The 17,212-nt window shown below is 43.2% G+C and overlaps 1 protein-coding gene across 2 annotated transcripts; it reads left to right on the top strand.

Annotated features, from left to right (window-relative positions):
* Positions 1-4,812: 4,812 nt before the first annotated feature.
* Positions 4,813-15,228, top strand: RAD51AP1 (RAD51 associated protein 1). Of its 2 annotated transcripts, none has more exons than XM_075859839.1 (9): positions 4,813-5,166; positions 6,777-6,826; positions 7,634-7,763; positions 8,669-8,778; positions 9,985-10,074; positions 10,257-10,409; positions 11,659-11,808; positions 12,109-12,246; positions 14,212-15,228. In XM_075859839.1, exons 1-9 carry the CDS (start codon positions 5,150-5,152, stop codon positions 14,334-14,336), a joined length of 963 nt encoding a protein of 320 aa, XP_075715954.1. In that variant the 5' UTR covers positions 4,813-5,149; the 3' UTR covers positions 14,337-15,228. The 2 variants fall into 2 exon arrangements, with proteins under 2 accessions (XP_075715954.1, XP_075715953.1); XM_075859838.1 differs by having other exon boundaries at positions 4,819-5,166; positions 12,106-12,246.
* Positions 15,229-17,212: the final 1,984 nt, after the last annotated feature.

The raw sequence follows: 17,212 nt of genomic DNA on the forward strand, positions 1-17,212 counted from the left end.
AAAAACTACAACCCGTCCCGCAAAAAACAAGCCCTTACACCGCTTTTTTGACGGAAAAATATAAAATTATGACTCTCAGAATATGGTGACACAAAAAATAAATAATTTTATCAAAGTGATTTTATTGCGCAATCGCCACAAAACATAAAAAGCCTATATACATATGGTATCGCCGTAATTGTACCGACCCGCAGATTAAATGTCATTTATACCGCACGGTGAATACTGTAAAAAAAAAAAATACAAAAAACATTGTCAGAATTTATGTTTCTTTGTCACTTTGCTTCCAAAAAAATCTAATAAAAAGTGATTAAAATTTGCATATGCGACATGATACCCGAAAACCATTCCAGCTAAATTTGCCGTGGGTCCAAACAGCAGTTTATTACCACATATGGCGTATTGCTGTAATCAGGACAAATTGCTTTACAAATTTTGGGGTAATTTTTCTCCTTTATTCATTGTAAAAATTAAACATTTCTATGTTTTTTCAGAAAAAAGTAGATTTTCATTTTCACAGCCTAATGCCACTAAATTCAGCAAAAAAACTGTGGGGACAAAATGCTAACTATACCCCTAGAACAATTCCTTGAGGGGTGTAGTCTTCAAAATGGGGTCAGTTTTGGGGGGATTCCACTGTTTTGCTTACTCCAGGGCGTTGCAAACGCGACATGGAACTGAAAAACAATCCAGCAAAATTTGCGCTTCAAAATCCAAATGGCGCTCCTTCCCTTCTGAGCTCTGCCGTGAGTCCAAACAGCAGTTTAGTACCACATATGGGGTATTGGCGTAATCGGGAGAAGTAGCTTTACAAGTTCTGGGGTGCTTTTTAGTCTTTATTCCTTGCAAATATAATTTTTTTTTATATTTTTTCAGAAAAAAAGTAGATTTTCACTTTCACAGACAAACTCCAATAAATATAGAAAAATACCTGTGGGGTCAAGATGCTAACTGTACCCCTAGATAAATTCCTTGAGGTGTGTAGTTTCCAAAACCGTCTGACTTTTGGGGGATTTCCACTGTTTTGGTACCACAAGACCTCTTCAAACCTGACATGGTGCCTAAAATATATTCTAAAAAAAGGAGGCCCCAAAATCCTCTAGGTGCTCCTTTGCTTCTGAGGCCGGTGCTTCAGTCTATTATCACACTAGAGCCACATGTGGGATATTTCTAAAAACTGCAGAATCTGGGCAATAAATATTGAGTTGCATTTCTCGGGTAAAAACTTCTGTGTTACAGAAAAAAATGTATTACAAATGAATTTCAGCAAAAAAAATAAAATTTGTAAATTTCCCCTCTACTTTGCTTTAATTCCTGTGATGCGCCTAATGGGTTAAGAAACTTTCTGAATGCTGTTTTGAATACTTTGAGGAGTGCAGTTTTTAATATGAGGTGATTAATGGGGTCTATCTAGTACATAAGGCCTTCAAAGCCGCTTTAGAACTGAACTGGTCCCTGTAAAAATAGCCTTTTGAAATTTTCTTGAAAATGTGAGAAATTGCTGCTAAAGTTCTAAACGTTGTAACGTCCTAGAAAAATAAAATAATGTTCAAAAAACTATGCAAATATAAAGTAGACATATGGAATATATAAAATAGTAACTACTTTGTGTGGTATTACTATCTGTTTTACAAGCAGATACATTTAAAATGAGAAAAATCATAATTTTTGCAAATTTTCTCTAAATTTTGGTGTTTCTCACAAATAAGCAATGAATTTATTGACCAAATTTTTCCACTAACATAAAGTACAATATGTCACGAGAAAACAATCTTAGAATCGCTTGGATAGGCAAAAGCATTCCGGAGTTATTACCACATAAAGAGACACATGTCAGATTTGAGAAAATGGGGCTGGTCATGAAGGTCAAAATGAGCTCGGTCTTGAAAGGGTTAAAAAAAACCCGTTACTGTTATCTACATTGCAGCGCCGATCACATGCAATAGGAGATAGGGATTTGAGAATCTGGTGACAGAGCCTCTTTAAGACCACCCATACACCTTCCAATGTGCATCTGTACAGTATAGGTAAATCTATTCCCAGCATGCTCAGCTGTCTCTACATCCAGTTTACAATGGCTCCTTCCTGTACTGAGGTCCATTGTAATGCTAATAAGGCAGTAGATAAGAATCTATGACCAAATGGCTTCTGAGCATACTGCCACCTCAAAGGGTGAACACCACTGAATAATATCAGTATATACTATATCTATTTACCAGGTATATTTTATGTGGTAGTAAGACAGAGTGTCTGGATGGGAACAATATTCTCCTATAACAATCAGATTTCAGCATCACACTCATTTCTCATCTCACAGGCGCATATTCACACAATGTGTGTTTTTTTAGCATGATTTTCACAAAATTGCAGCAAAAAAATCCTGGGTGCATCAGGTACTGACAAAATACTCACCTGTCCGTGCTCCAGCAGTCCTTTTTAATTCTCGGGCCCTGCCCAGACAACGTTGTGATGCCAGGACGGGAGTGAAGAGGACTGTAAGCTCCAGGAACAAGGAGCGGTGAGTATCTGCAATGACTGGTCCGGGGTCTTATGTATTCAGGGGGTCTGGTCCTTCACAACGTTTCTAGGAATCTTCTTAAAGTCACTTTTCAAAAGTTGTCAAGTATGATCTGAGTCATATTCTAATGTTTATCTTATACTTATCTATTTATTAGCTGCATGTAGGCTTCAGGGCCCTTCCACACGTTGCGGAATTGCTGCATCTTTTTCCATCTGGAATTGCGGACGGAAAAATCGCAAAACAAATACAGTAGCAGCAAAGTGGATGAGATTGAACAAATCTCCACACGCTGCGTAAATAGTGAGCGGAAAAAACACTCAGAAATTGACCTGCGGTGCGGAAATTTATTCCGCAACATGTCAATTGTATTTGTGTAAATTTCTTGCGGGAATTCCCCTTTGAATACAATGGGGAGCTGAATGCCGCAACAAATAGCAGTTGTTTGTTTTTTTTGAGGCGGGTTTACCCCGATCCTGCCGCAAAACACGCAACTCAAAAAAAGCCGGATATTTACCCAGAAGTCTGTGTTCCTTACTCCAGCGTGGAATCCTGGGATGACCGCCGCTGCAGCCAATCACAGGCTGCAATGGTCTCGTGGGATGAAACGTCATCCCGGAGGCTGGCCTGCTAGCTTTCTGCAGCGGACGTTCCGGGCGAAAAACTGCACCAAAGTATTCGCCCGGAATTCCCTGCGGCGCACAGGGCGTATACGCTGCGTGCTTTTACGTAGCGTATCCGTCTCGTGTGAACTCAGCCTTAGGGTATGTGCACACGAGGCAGATTAGCTGCAGACTTTTTGCAACGGATTTCATTGCAAAAAACCTGCAGCGTATTAGAGTAGTAGCAAAGTAGATCAGATTTGAACAAATCTCATCCACACACTGCAGAAAAAAATCAGCTGAGAAACCGTTCATAAATTTACCTGCAGAGCGTTTCTTAGATCCGCAGTATATCAATTTATGTTGTGGAATCATTGCACTTTTGTGACGAGTTTTCCCCGTTGAGTTCAATGAGGAGGTAAAAGACGCAACAACTAGCAAATGTTGCGAATTTTGAGTCGGAAAAGCTTTTGATGAAGCTGGAAAAATTGCAAATCTGAAGAGAACCCTAAAACTTTCTTCTTTTTTAAATTGAATTAAAAAAGTCTATACTTACCCCACTGGCGTTGTCATAGTGACGGCTCCTTGTTCCCAGTGCAGCCCAGCCTCCTGTCATGACGTATTATCCCATGTGACTGCTGCAGCCAATCACTTACTGAAACGGTCACATGGGCTGCAGCGTCATCACAGGAGGCCGGGCTGCACGGAGACCAGGGTGATGTGTCGCTATGGCAACGCCAGTGAAGGTAAGTATTTGCTTTTTTTTCCCCTGCTCTTCTTTCCGTAGCAGCGATTCCGTAAGAAAATATGCACCACAATTTGGTGCTGGTTTTGGCAGAAATTTCCTGCGGATTCTAGGTTGGATATCTACTTTTACGCAGACCTGTGTGAAAACGTCCTTAGACTGCTTCCAATATGTTATAAATGGCGTGTTATAGACGTTCAATATGGACAGCAGATATAAAAACACTACATTTTCCAGCTTCTGGACAGTATATGGTGGCACGACCATATTGTGAACCCCCATTCTCCCGCTCAGTGGGGTCCCAGAAGTCTGGCTATAACATGAATGACTTTTATTGGAATACTATTAGAAAGGGAAACTGTCCAACAATCATTGTGGGATGATTCATGTGCATATGGGCAGTCTGACTTATCTCCGACCTCTACCCTACAGACATGGGCCACGTGGCTATAGGGGTGCAGTCACACCCGGGACCCTCCCTGGACACATAAGAAGACACCAGTATCATGTTGGAATTCTGTATTTACAATCCTTTGATCTCCAGGGAGATAAGCGTTGCTTATCCGCCTCTCCATATGTAATAAACATGCAAGTTCAGCCAATCAGGGCTGAGTGGAGTTTATAAAAGAGATAGCTTGCGTCAGCTACCTTGTGTACAGTATTAGCAGCTGTTATGTTATTTATCTGTTATAATTTTGATGATTTCTACGTCCCACTGGGGGTTTGTGGCCTTGAGAATTGCCCTAATCCACAGCTATAAGGGTACTACAAATGCAAGCATTGCTTTGTGCAGCATTATGTGCAATTCTGGTTGTAGCCAGTAGGTGTCTCACTACTTGTTACACGGCCCTCTTGCTACATAGGAGGAGGACATGCTAACCTCAGGTAGACGGTGGTAAAGTCATGTGATCGGTCACGTGAGTAGCTTTCAGGATCACCAGGGAGGACATACGGGAAACGAGAAGAGTGCCGTCTGTATCACGTGATCACAGCAGATTCGCCGTATCTCGTTCATGGCCAAGTCAGTAATAAAAATTAATATTCGTGCTGAGTATAAACCATGACGTGTTCTCCAGTCTATAAACTGTACTCACAAGCGAAGGAGAAAAGGAAATATTTTTAGAATTGCGTTTTTTTGGCGAATGTGTGGATGCGAATCGTCATTGCCGGGGATTGCGCGGGAGGTTTGAGCGCAGTGGCCGGTGCATTGCAGGGGCCCCCGAGCTGGTGATGAATCATAGATGGTGATATTCCGACAGGGGGCGTGTTTATTATCTCCGTACTATGGATAGACCTGCCAGGTGAGCGATCTACATGGCTGTTTGTATTGCCTCATTGAGTAACATTGGGAGAGATTTATTATAATCCGTACAAAGGTATAGTGGAGTTGTTACCCACAGCAACCAATCAGATTACCTTTTATTGATCAGAGTTCTTTTGAAAAATGAAAGCAGCGACCTGATTGGTTGCCATGGGCAACTGCTCTACTTTTCCTTTTTGCAGCAGTTTTGATAAATCTCTATTGACTTCATAAAAGCTTCAAATTTTGCGTACGGGAAAAAACCGCAGCGTAATGCAGTACCAGCCTAGTCAATGAGATTCCAGGAAATCTCCCGTACGCTCTGCAGTATTTTTCGCGGTGCGGATTTTAAAAGCCAATTTATCTTGCGTTTCCGCTTGCGAATTGGATCTGCCTAGTGCTGTGGAAAATCCCACCAATCCCGCAGCTTGAAAACGGGCCGGGGTTCAATCGTTGCCAAGAAAGAGGGGCCCTTATCTGGTCATACACATTAGATGTATATCTTCCAAACCTACCAGAGGGGAGAGTGGGGTACGGACAGCGCTGTACTCCGCTATCTCCAGCATTCCCATAGAGAATAAATGGAGCGGCAGCGCGTATGCGTCACATTCCGCTCCTTTCGAGCAGGAGTTTGGGACCCCGTCCTCTTGATCGGTGAGACCCCCAGTGATCAAACACTTATCGCCTATCCTGTGGAGGTGATAAATTGTTGTAGTGGGACAACCCCTTTCTGTTCATACTTAGGCTGTGTTCACACTGAGTTTTTTTGCAGGCAGAAAATTCTGCCTCAGAATTCCGTTTGGAATTTTGAGGCAGATTTGCCCTTTGCCGCGTTTTTCGCCCGCAGCCATTGAGCGCCGATGGGCAAAAACGCAGCGAAATACGCTTTCTCTGCCTCCCATTGATGACAATGGGAGGTCAGAGACGTAAGAGGGCATGTCGCTTCTTTTTCCCGCGGCACGGTTTTTCTACTCGCGGGAAAAAAACGCCTCCACCTCCGATTGAAATCAATGGGAGGCATTTTCGGAAGTTTTTTGGCACGTTTCCGCATTAAAAAAAATGTGTAAAAAAACTCAGTGTGAACAGGGCCTTATGGGCTTACATGACCGCTAGGCTGGATCTGTTATTTAAATGGATAGTGGTGAATCCCAATAGACCCCATTTACTTTAGCGGGGTCTGTCAGGGGTTCTGGTCGTTTTTGAAAGAGAAATATAGGACTAAAGTCGCAAAATGTTGGCGCTCAGGAATAGCCTTTAAAATAAGCATGAACAAATCTAAAGCCTAAAATTCAGGTTGACTCGCAGGGTCTGCAGCATATTAGGCTCTGTTCACACTGCTGTTGGCATTTCTTTCAGACTTTAACAGCATGCAGTGCTATTCTTGCTATTAAAATAAATGAACCCACGACAAACCCCTTTATAACTCATCGGAACCCATCAGGCGGTGTTGGGCTCCGCCATTAATTTTAGAGGCGTGGTCAGAGAAATAAGGGGTGGGGCTAGATACATATGAGATTTCTTCCATGAGTGACACCGGCATCCCTGTAATGTAATCTCACCCCCACGTCCGTTACTCTAATGTAATTAATACATCGAAATTATATTTTTCAGGAATAAAAAATCCGTGGATTATTCCCAGTTTTTGGATTTAGAAGATGATGGTAAATGGAAACTTGCTTTTCTCTATCATTTTCCATGTCTGCATTTTATGTGTGTGATACCGGGGGATTTGTTGAATGCTTTAGGGCTCGTGCACATTGGCAGTATGATGGATCTAGAATATGGCACCAATAAAAACCTATGGGCCAATACTGTACCTCCGTGCGCCTCCAAATTCATACAGAGACCTATTACATGCTGTATGACCGGGAAATGCTGCCTGGCCTTATTCACATCTGGGTCCGAATGTCCGTTCCGTGTGTCCGTTTTTCTCGTCCGGTAGATTTACTTTTGCCAATTTTGTCCCAATCCACTGAAAATACCCACAGGAAGGTCACGATTGCTCATACGCCATTTTAGCAATTGACTTGTATTGTTAAAACGGACAGCACACGGACGAGAAATACGTCTGTCGGGACAGCCCTAAGAGAAGAATGCGGTGCCATTCGGTGGCGCATAGAAAGTCTATGACTGCGTTATACAGAACCGTAGGGACTCTGGGTGCCGCTGTACAGACTCTGCGCGCACGGTTTTTAATGAGATCCCGAGTAAATTGGCACAAGAAATATCTTCACTCTGGTAGCGGACTCATCATTTTTTGGGTCAGTGGGGGGGGGGGTCTCACATACACCAATGACTACATCCGCTGACATATCACTGTAACAAGGCAGGATTTTTGATTTTTTTACTATAGCAAATTACGTTTTGACACTTCACTGCTTAACTTCCTGACGCACTTCGCTATCCTCTATTGTCAAGGATCTATATACTTCTTGTTCTTCACAGATGCTTTCTTTTTTTCCAAACAGATGAGGATTTTGCTGCTTCTGCACCTCTAAGTAAAAGAGCACGGGTGGAGCCAAAGAAAGAGAAAAAGGAAAAAACGATTAAGAAAACTCCTAAAGATGAAACCACATTAACCGATTCCCAGAAAAAGAGGTGAGTGGATTCCACATACGGGTACACGTATAACGGCATGTCTCTGTGTTATACGTGGGGTGTTAAGATTAGCCGCTCCTTAGGTAGATGATTGAAGATGAGACACTTTCTTTGTAGGATCAAGCATCTGTAATGTCATGAAGCCTTAAAGAGGCTCTGTCACCAGATTATAAGTGCCCTCTCTCCTACATAACGTGATCGGCGCTGTAATGTAGATAGCAGTGATTTTTATGTTTGTGTGGGACTTAATCACAGCACTGCGTTATCTCGTGAGATCACGCGGTGAATGAGCACAGCTGTGTGATTAAGTCCCACAAAAACTTTACTGAAGTGTCGGGAGTGTGAATAGACATCGCGTCCTTGCTGGAGGTGATGTCTATTCACTCTCAAGACACTTCAGTAAAGTTTTTGTGGGACTTATTCGCACAGCGTGATCTCGTGAGATCACGCTGTGCTGAGTACAAATGGACATGAATGGAGAGAAGTGCATGACGCTGGTTGGTCGCTGATTGGTCAGCCTCATACACTCCTCTGTACAACGCCCAGTTGGTCAAAAGTTAAAAACGCCCAGTTGTCTATTAAGAAACTCATTAGCATAAATCGAAACTAGCTCAAAAATGATCGTTTTTCAAAATAAAAACCACTGCTGTTTTCTACATTCCAGCGCCGATCAGATTATGTAGGAGACAGGGCACTTGTAATCTGGTGACAGAGCCTCTTTAAACAGGCTGTCCCACAATGGAGATTCATTATCTATCTATAGGGTAGATGTCTGATCGCTAAGACCACCACTGATCAATAAAATGGGGGTCCTGAGCCCCCCCCCCCCCCCCCCGTTCCTCACTGCATAGGTTTTTGCATTGATCTGTGAGACATCGTTACTTTCTGCATTTCTGTTGTTTTAGGCTGCCTTTGGATGATAAACTGTACCAGAGGGACTTAGAAATCGCTTTGGGGCTGTCGGTGAAGGAGACGTCCGTTATTATAGAGATTGATGAGGATATTCCCAGAAAAGGTATTTATAATAATAATAAACGTAGTTCACTTGCAGGCTGCTTGTCTGGAAGGAAGTGCAGGAAAACAAATCATTTTGCCGATTTTCCACAAAGTATTTAATTGCGGAAAAATTTGCAGCGTAATCCAGTATCAGCAGAGAGGATGAGATTTTAATAAATCTTATCCACATGCTGTGTAAAAAATCAGCCGGAAATCGCCGGTTTTGTGTTGCGGGTTTTCCCCATTGAATTCAATGGAGAGGTAAAGCTCGCAACAAATAGCAGATGTTGCCATTTTTGCGGCGCAAAAGCTTTTATTCCACCGCAAAAGTCACAACTCAAACAAAAAAGCCTATACTTACCCGTCCTCCTGGGGTGATGTTTCATCACATATGATTGCTGCAGCCAATCGTAGGCTTAGGCTGCAGAGGTCACATGGGATGAAACGTCATCCCAGGAAGCCGGTCTGCATGACGTCAGGGGGATGCGTCCCCGTGAAGACAGGTAAGTATAGGCTTTTTTTAATTTAATTTAATTTTTTTACCGCGGTTTTCTGCAGCAGACCTTCCAGACAAAAAACTGCACCACAATTTGGTGCGTTTTTTTCGGCGAGGTCCCAGGCTAACACAGTGTGTACTTTTACGCAGCCTCTCCGCCCTGTACATAGCCTTAAAGCGGTTTTCCCACCATAGACATTTATGGCATATCCTCAGAATAGGCTATAATATCTGATAGGTGGGGTCCCATAGGCAGAACACCCACGTATCAAGGAAACAGGGGGTCCACCTAAACCCCGTCCCAACTGGTGATTCAGCCGCCAGGTCAGCTGTTTCTGTAAGGCCTTATTCACACGTGATGTACAGACCGCATGTCGGCCGCATTTCCCGGACCCAACACAGTTCTGGGAGCCGGTCTCCTAGCAACATAGTTATGTATGACGCCGTGAGTCACTGCCTCCCCGTGGGACTACTGCCCCCTACTGAAACATGTAAGGCCTTACTCCTATAGACCTCAACGGTGAGAGCCACAAATGTGTTCCCACGTAGGTGGAGGGTCCCAGAAATGGGTCATTCTACCTAGCTGACATTTATGGCATATCCTGTGGATACGCCATACATTTTTATGGTTGGAATTCCCCCTTATGGAAGAACTCCACCTTAAATGTTTATTTGTTAGTGTCATTTCCTTCTATGAATATCAATGTTATTTTTTCTCGTGTTCTCCAGAAGCCCCAGAAGACGCATATACGAATAATAAAGATTTGGACCTGTCAGAAGTGTCTTTCTCAAATTGCAGTGTTAATAGCGGAACGCTAGGTAAAAATAGCTTTTAGTTTTAATTTTACGTTGAATCCCATGTAGAAGTGACGCAGAACGTTACACCAATCACAGCTTAATCAATCCTAAATGTTTTGCTGAGAACTCGTGTCCGACTAGTTTTTTTTTTTTTAAGGACCGTTGCTCTATCGTTGGAGATTTACCTTCTGCTTTACTCGCAGGTCTGGACGAGATCACAGATGATCATGAAGATCTGGTTAGAGGCCGAGGACGCAGACAAGCTGCATGTAAGGCCATTACCGAGCAGAGGAAACTCCTGACAGAAGAAAGCGGGGATGAAGAGGAGGCGGAGGAGTTTAATCCAGATACCACAGGTGGGATGTACTGGCCGCTTGTACTCAATAACAGGCAAAATAATCCTATTTTTACAAGTTACCCGCACAGACCAGTAGGGGTGACCTGTGGTTGGGGCTGATCTGCAATGCCCGCCCGTGAACAAGAGGGGCACTTGGTTCTAGAGAAAAAACAAAACACTTGTTCTAATGTCAGACAATTCCTTTTAATTGGACTATTGAGTCTATCCCTACTTCCAAAACCACACACCTGTAGTCTAGTAACCACGAACCACCGAGCCGCCTGTGCGTTGCTTACCTGGGGAAGAGAGGGCACAGGGATGCACTATGAGAAGACAAGCCAGCGGGGGCAGTGAAGTTCTGGGCAATGTTCTCCTGGCATTCATGGGGATGTTCACACCTCGTGTTTTTTTTTTTTTTTAAACCTGTTGAAACGTCCTGTGTTTTTTAGTTTTTTTTTGTATCGGAGCGTATTCACATCTGCGTTAGAGGCCTTTGTTGCAGATCCGGGTCGGAAATAGTGCAGCATGCTGTTTTCGGTAAAACCATGGACAACCCAACGGAACCCATTAAAGTCAATGGGTTCCACCAGCTGCCAGTGGTGTCCGTGGTATAATGCAACCAGCGCTTATTCCCTCGTTCTGCTCGTCTGATGAACCAGAACAACGGAATGCCGAGCGCAGGTGTAAGCAGAATGACGCCTATGCTGTAGCGTCCTGTTGCCATAGACTTGCATTGTACAAAGAAACTGATCCGTTGGGATCCTGTTCAGCAGGATAGAAAAATTTGTCTTCATTTGCTTGTCCTGTTACAAAAAAAAAAAAAATAATTATCCTGATGGAAACTTGACAGACACTTTTAACCATAACGGAAGCCCCATTAAAAACACCTCTAAATCTGTTAACGGATCCATTTGATATATATTTAAAAAAAAAGAATAAATACAATGAATGTTTGAAAAGGTCAGCCAGACGTGGCGTGTGAACCTGGCTGTACTGTGACATGTACCACCTACCGAAACGTTATTGCAGACCAAGTGCACCCCTTCATGGCCGCGGTATTCCCTAATGGCGGCGACCTCTAACAGCAGGTCCAGACCACAGACTGATCACCAGAGGAGCTTGTGTTATAGAGAAGGACGTGCAGACTTTCTGTAGGAGACTTTTGTATTCATTAATGGGATGCGTGTTGCATTCAAGTCCTTTACGTTTTTGGGGTTTGTGTGTGTTATTTTTAAACAAAAGTACAAGCGACCACCTTGTGATTGCAGACGGAGACTCTGAGAGTGACGCAAGTCTTAGCGGTGAAGATGAAGAATTCGAAGTAAATGAATCGAAGAAACCGTCAACCGGCAAAGTCGCCAACCAAAAGCCAAAGAGCCGAAATCGGGAGAAAAATGTCCCAAAGACACAGAAAGCCGGTAAGATGAGACGACGGCTGGCGGCTCTGTCGCTGCGCTGACTGGAGACACTCGCTCACTCCCGCACATCATTGACTGATACGTTATTGCAGGAAAATGAAATGATGTCCTTTTTCTCACCAAATTCTGAAATGCACCACAATCTTAAAGCTCGACAACTACACGTCACCCGGAACCTCTCCGTTTCTTAGTTGAAAATTGTAAATCATCTTCCTTTCTTTTTAGATCTTCGCTGTTCATTGACTGACTTCATTGGGTTTCACAGTCATTGTTATCCTTCTATTCTCTTTTCTGCAGCAGCTGCGGTTCCTCCTCTGACCATTAAAATAAAACCAATGGCAGCAAACAAGGCACCGGTTACTTCACCCGCCGCTTCTAAACCAGCCTTACATAGCAGCCCTCCGGTGAGCGGGAAAAGACCGGCATGGACACCTCCAGGTAAGATGCTATACTCGTGCACTTCCAATATATGCCACCAAGCAGGTTTACTGTGGTAAATCTGCTATTACAGCACCTTCCATGCCTGAAAATGTTTCAATTCCCTCTCAAGATCCCGGCTGACTGAATAAATACATTATCCGTTACACACACATATTTGATCATGACACACGTGTGGGACTCATGACAGAGGAGAGCTCTGATATGCTGTTAGGAGTCATGTACAGTAAATGGACATGATCAGAATTGGGCTTCATCCTCTGGATATAAAACTCATATATATATATATATATATATATATATATATATATATATATATTTCCGTTAACTGATGGCAAACAGAGATCTTGAAAGTGGGGAGGAAATTAAACATAATGTACTTGTCATTCATTACACATTGATCATTCATTAACATATAACTGGAGAATCCCCTGTAATCTAGATTATTCAGATTATCAGTACGAGGGGCAAAAATGCTGGCGGCACAACTGGTTTTAGTCTGTCACCAGAACTTAGTTTTGAACTAGCAGTACGCTAATATAGTTCATGCTAACCTGATTTTAAATGTGTTTTCCTTGTCCCCAGGGTGCTTTGCATTAGAAACATTCTTAAGTTTATGCAAATTAGCGTTTCGGTGCAACGAAGGCGTGTCCGTTGCACCAAAATGCTAGCGCGTCATTGCCCTGTTCATACCCCCCCCCCCCTCCCGCCCTCCCTGCTTGCTGTGATTGACAAGGGCCAGGCAGCATACTTGGCGAGTTCACACCTGGCCCCGTAATGTACGTGCGCACGTTCTTGCATCTTAGTTGGCACAGTATAAACAATGTGTCAGTCATGATCGACACTACTGCGCATGCGCTGATGTAGTCATCCGTGCATGCGCAGTAGTGCCGATTACAACGACGTTAACGAAATTTAAAACAAAAATAACATTAAAAAAAAATAAAAATAATTCAAGTGAATAGGGACAGAGGTGCAGCACGGCCGCTATGCTATGTAAGGAGCCAACTGCTTCCGGCTCCGTACGTTGCATAATGAGCAATAACATCCGGTGCCCGGAGATAGCCGGAGCAGCTGATCGGTGCGGGGTCTGGATGTCAGACCCGTACCGATCATATACTGATGACCTATCTGTTGGATCGGTCATTAGGTGTCCGGTAGTGGCGTCCATGAGAGTCTGAACTATTCTAATTAACATTATTTATCCCGCATGGTGAACGGTATGAAAAAAAAAACTAAATTAAACTGCCAGAATTGCTGTTTTATGGTCATCGTAACTCCACAAAAAATGGATTAAAAAGTTGACAAAAAGTCTTGTGTGGTACCGCTAAAAACTACAGCTCGCCCCACAAAAGATAAGCCCTCACACCGCCCAATCGACGGATCAATAGTAAAGGTACGGCTCCCAAAATATAGGCGACAAAAACGTTCAAAAAAAATAAAAAAAATTCTTTCTAAAAGAGGTAAGACATAAATAAAAACGATATAAATTTGGTATCGCCGTAATCGTATCAACCCGTAGAATATAGGTAACATGTCGTTTTTACCGCACGATGAACGCCGTAAATACGAAACCCAAAAAACAAAGACGGAATGGCTGTTTTTTTTTTTTTGCACATTTCACCCCACAAAGGTTTTTTTTTTTCCCGCTCCCGGTACATTATATGGTACTTTTAAATAATGCCACAAAAAAACTAACTCAAAGTGCAAAAATCAAGCCCTCATACGGATAGATCAACGGGAAAAAAAACCTTTTATGGAACGTGGGGAGGAAAAAGCAAAAACGAAAATTACAAATTGGCTGCGTCTCCAAGGGGTTAAGGCGGTATTCTCACCTCAGTATTCCCTGATGGATGAATAATCTGCTTCATGAATTGCTGACGGGTTCCATTCACAACTCCTTCATAGCGGCCGTGTGATCCGGGTGTTATGAGAATTGTTCTAGAGTCCTTTTTATCTCTGCAGCTTCGTCTGGACCAGTGAGGAGTCCTCTGGCCGGAGAAAACGTGAGGTCTCCGAATCAAGGCCTGCGCCTGGGCCTGTCGAGGTTTGCGAGGGTTAAACCATTACATCCGACTTCCATGCACTGAACACTTCTCAAATCAGATCTAGTTCTCAAGTGAGACCTATACCCTGCCCTTATCACTATGACTGTTTCCAATTCAGAACTCCAGGTAAGGTGGGGGGTGGTGGTGGCGGCGTTTGTCACCCAGCTTTTCCAGAATCTGATCTTCGGAGCGGCCGCATTGAAGTTTTAACCAATTGAAGACGAGGAAATCACGAGTAGATTTACAAGGGGGGAAATGCTCTTAAAGAAACGTTAACATATGGCCACCACGGAAGACCACGGACAAAAGTCTATAATGAGATCATCCGATAAGGAGACGCTTTTAATAATCCATGATTCATTTAAAAAAAAAAAAAATAATCTAAATATATGAAAAATTCTGCATAGACATAGATTTAAATGATAAAATTCTGTCTTCCTGCATCCACCACTAGGGGGAGCTTACTGCATACCAGCTTATTGTTTGTGTTTAAACCTCTAGTGGTGATTGCTGGGAGACAGATTATTTTTTTCATGCAGCTCTCATCTATGGAAGGATTTGGAGATCTGTATCAGAAAAACGGAGATCCGCACAGAATATTGGATCTAAATGACTCCGTGTCAATAGGTAGACATTCATTTTAAACTTCCCTCCGCTTACTGCCCCTTTAAACTTTCGCACCACTATATCATACAGGACAAATAATTCACCTTCATCCTCTTAAAGCTACGGTGTCATCCCCTTCATGGGTACTTTGTGTTGTCTCTTATTACAGTTCATTCTTCCTACTGTTGTGATGTTTGTATAGTGTACCGTGTATTTTAATTGTGTATAAAATGTTTTTAGCCCCCTCTCCAGTTATGTGTGGAATGGGAATAATTACTCTGTAAAATAGTCTGTCCAAAATGGAATAAAATGAATATTTTATTATTTACCGCTTGTGCCTATTTATTAATGAAGGGGAGACTTGACCTGGTGGGATCTTATATAGGGTCTATATGTGTCAGGTTTACAATTTAGGACGTGTAAGATGATGTGACTTATCTGAGTAATGACAACCTGAGCGCTATATTAGCAATGGTTAATAAATAAGTATTGAGCATGGTGCGCCCCCTGCTGGAAGGGCAGTAATAACTAATGTAATGCAAGAAAGACTGGATACTGCGAGAAGAAGAGATGACGACAAGGGAAAAATAATCATTGACGCACAGAACGACCACAAGGAATCAGGTGACCTCCGTTGACCCCATACGTTATAGGCCTCATACACCCGACCGTAGTGTTTTTCTGGTCCGCAAATTCCCAGACCGTGGTCCGTATTTTGCGGATGAAATGTCACTCGTAGTGCATCAGTGTGTCATCCGCAAAATGCGGATCATATAAAAAAGTGCAAGGAAAACAATGATGCTGACTTTCTGTCGTCGCTTAGCAACACTTCCGCAAATTACGGATGACACACGGAGGCGCATCCTCAGATTCCACGGGCCCATTGACTTCTATGGCCAAGTCCGTAGCGAATCCTGAGTTTCTGCGACTCATATTTGCGTTCCTGGGAGGAACTGTGAAAACCACGGTCGTGTGCATGGTGCCATAGCAATGAATGGGTCCGCAATTCACCCGCACATTGGTGGTTGAATTGCGGACGCAAAAACGCGTTCGTGTGCACGAAGCCTAATGGAGGCAATTTAGGAACTCCAGGTACAGTACTGGGTCACCAGGTGCTCCTTATTCTCCAGATTGGATCCTTGTTGGGGACGCCCCAAAATCTGATCAGCAAACATCATATACATTCAGGCTTTGTTCACACTGCAGTTTACGTTGTTTTTATTTGCCAAAAATATGAAGCTTTATAGATTATAACACATAGATGTATGTCCGCTGAACTCGCCGAGACCGGCCAACCTAACGTGTATGGCGGAATCATGACTCTTCCCCAACGGCATATGTTAGGGGAGAGAAGGGTCGGGCGTGTTGAATCTCGACGTGCCCATTTGGAGATAATTTGTCACCAAAAATGCTGCGAGCGACTTTCTCTCTTGAATACTCGGCCAGCGCACGCATATGTGAGGAAGACCTTAGGAATAGTTGTCGGCCGGATGATCGTTTGACCGACCGTTGTTTCACGTGTATGACCAGCCCTAATTCTACTTCTCTCTCTTTTATTCATTCCTGGTTTTTGGTTGGATGTGAAAATATTTTTTTTCCTTTTTGTGGTATATTTGAAGGGGTTGTTTCGGCTGGATCACCCCTGTCCATGTTATGTGGACCTCATAGAGGGGTCTCCCACTTTAGAAATCCCTCTATTTGCCATAACAGAGAACTGCTCTGGAAGACTTGGTTTAAAGTGTCAGTCCAGTTATTCTCTCCTGCCCCAAGTAACATCGGGAGTTGCGGGACGCTCCTGTACGCTGGGCGTTCCAGGTTGTTGAGGAAACCGTGCGATGCCTGGAAAGTATTGTGCACGGGTCCAACAGTACCGCCCAGCATGCCGGAGTCTCTTCACACCTGATGTTCAGGCGGGAGAGTGTAACTAAACTGACACTTTGCATCAGCAACAGAAGCATCCGGGGACCAGTTTGGGGAACTCCACACAGGTCGAATTGACTGCAAAAATCTGCAGCGGCAAATCCACATTGAATCGTGCAGATTTGCTGCTGTGGATTTTGCTGCAAATTTCTTAAGAAGCAAATAAAATAAGAATAATTCATGTAAAATCCGCACTTGTGGATCTGCAGGTAAATAATACATTACATTGTTTGCGGATTTTGACTTCCGTCATTAAAATCAATGGGGAAAAATCTGCAATAAACCCACCGACCTTAAAAAAATCCGCACCGCAGGTCAAATTCTGCTCAGAAAATTTCCATAGCGTCTAGATGAGATTTATTAGAGAGAACCTTTCACCTACACATACACGT

The sequence above is a fragment of the Rhinoderma darwinii genome, chromosome 3, assembly GCF_050947455.1.
Source record: "Rhinoderma darwinii isolate aRhiDar2 chromosome 3, aRhiDar2.hap1, whole genome shotgun sequence".
NCBI classification, from domain to species: domain Eukaryota; kingdom Metazoa; phylum Chordata; class Amphibia; order Anura; family Rhinodermatidae; genus Rhinoderma; species Rhinoderma darwinii.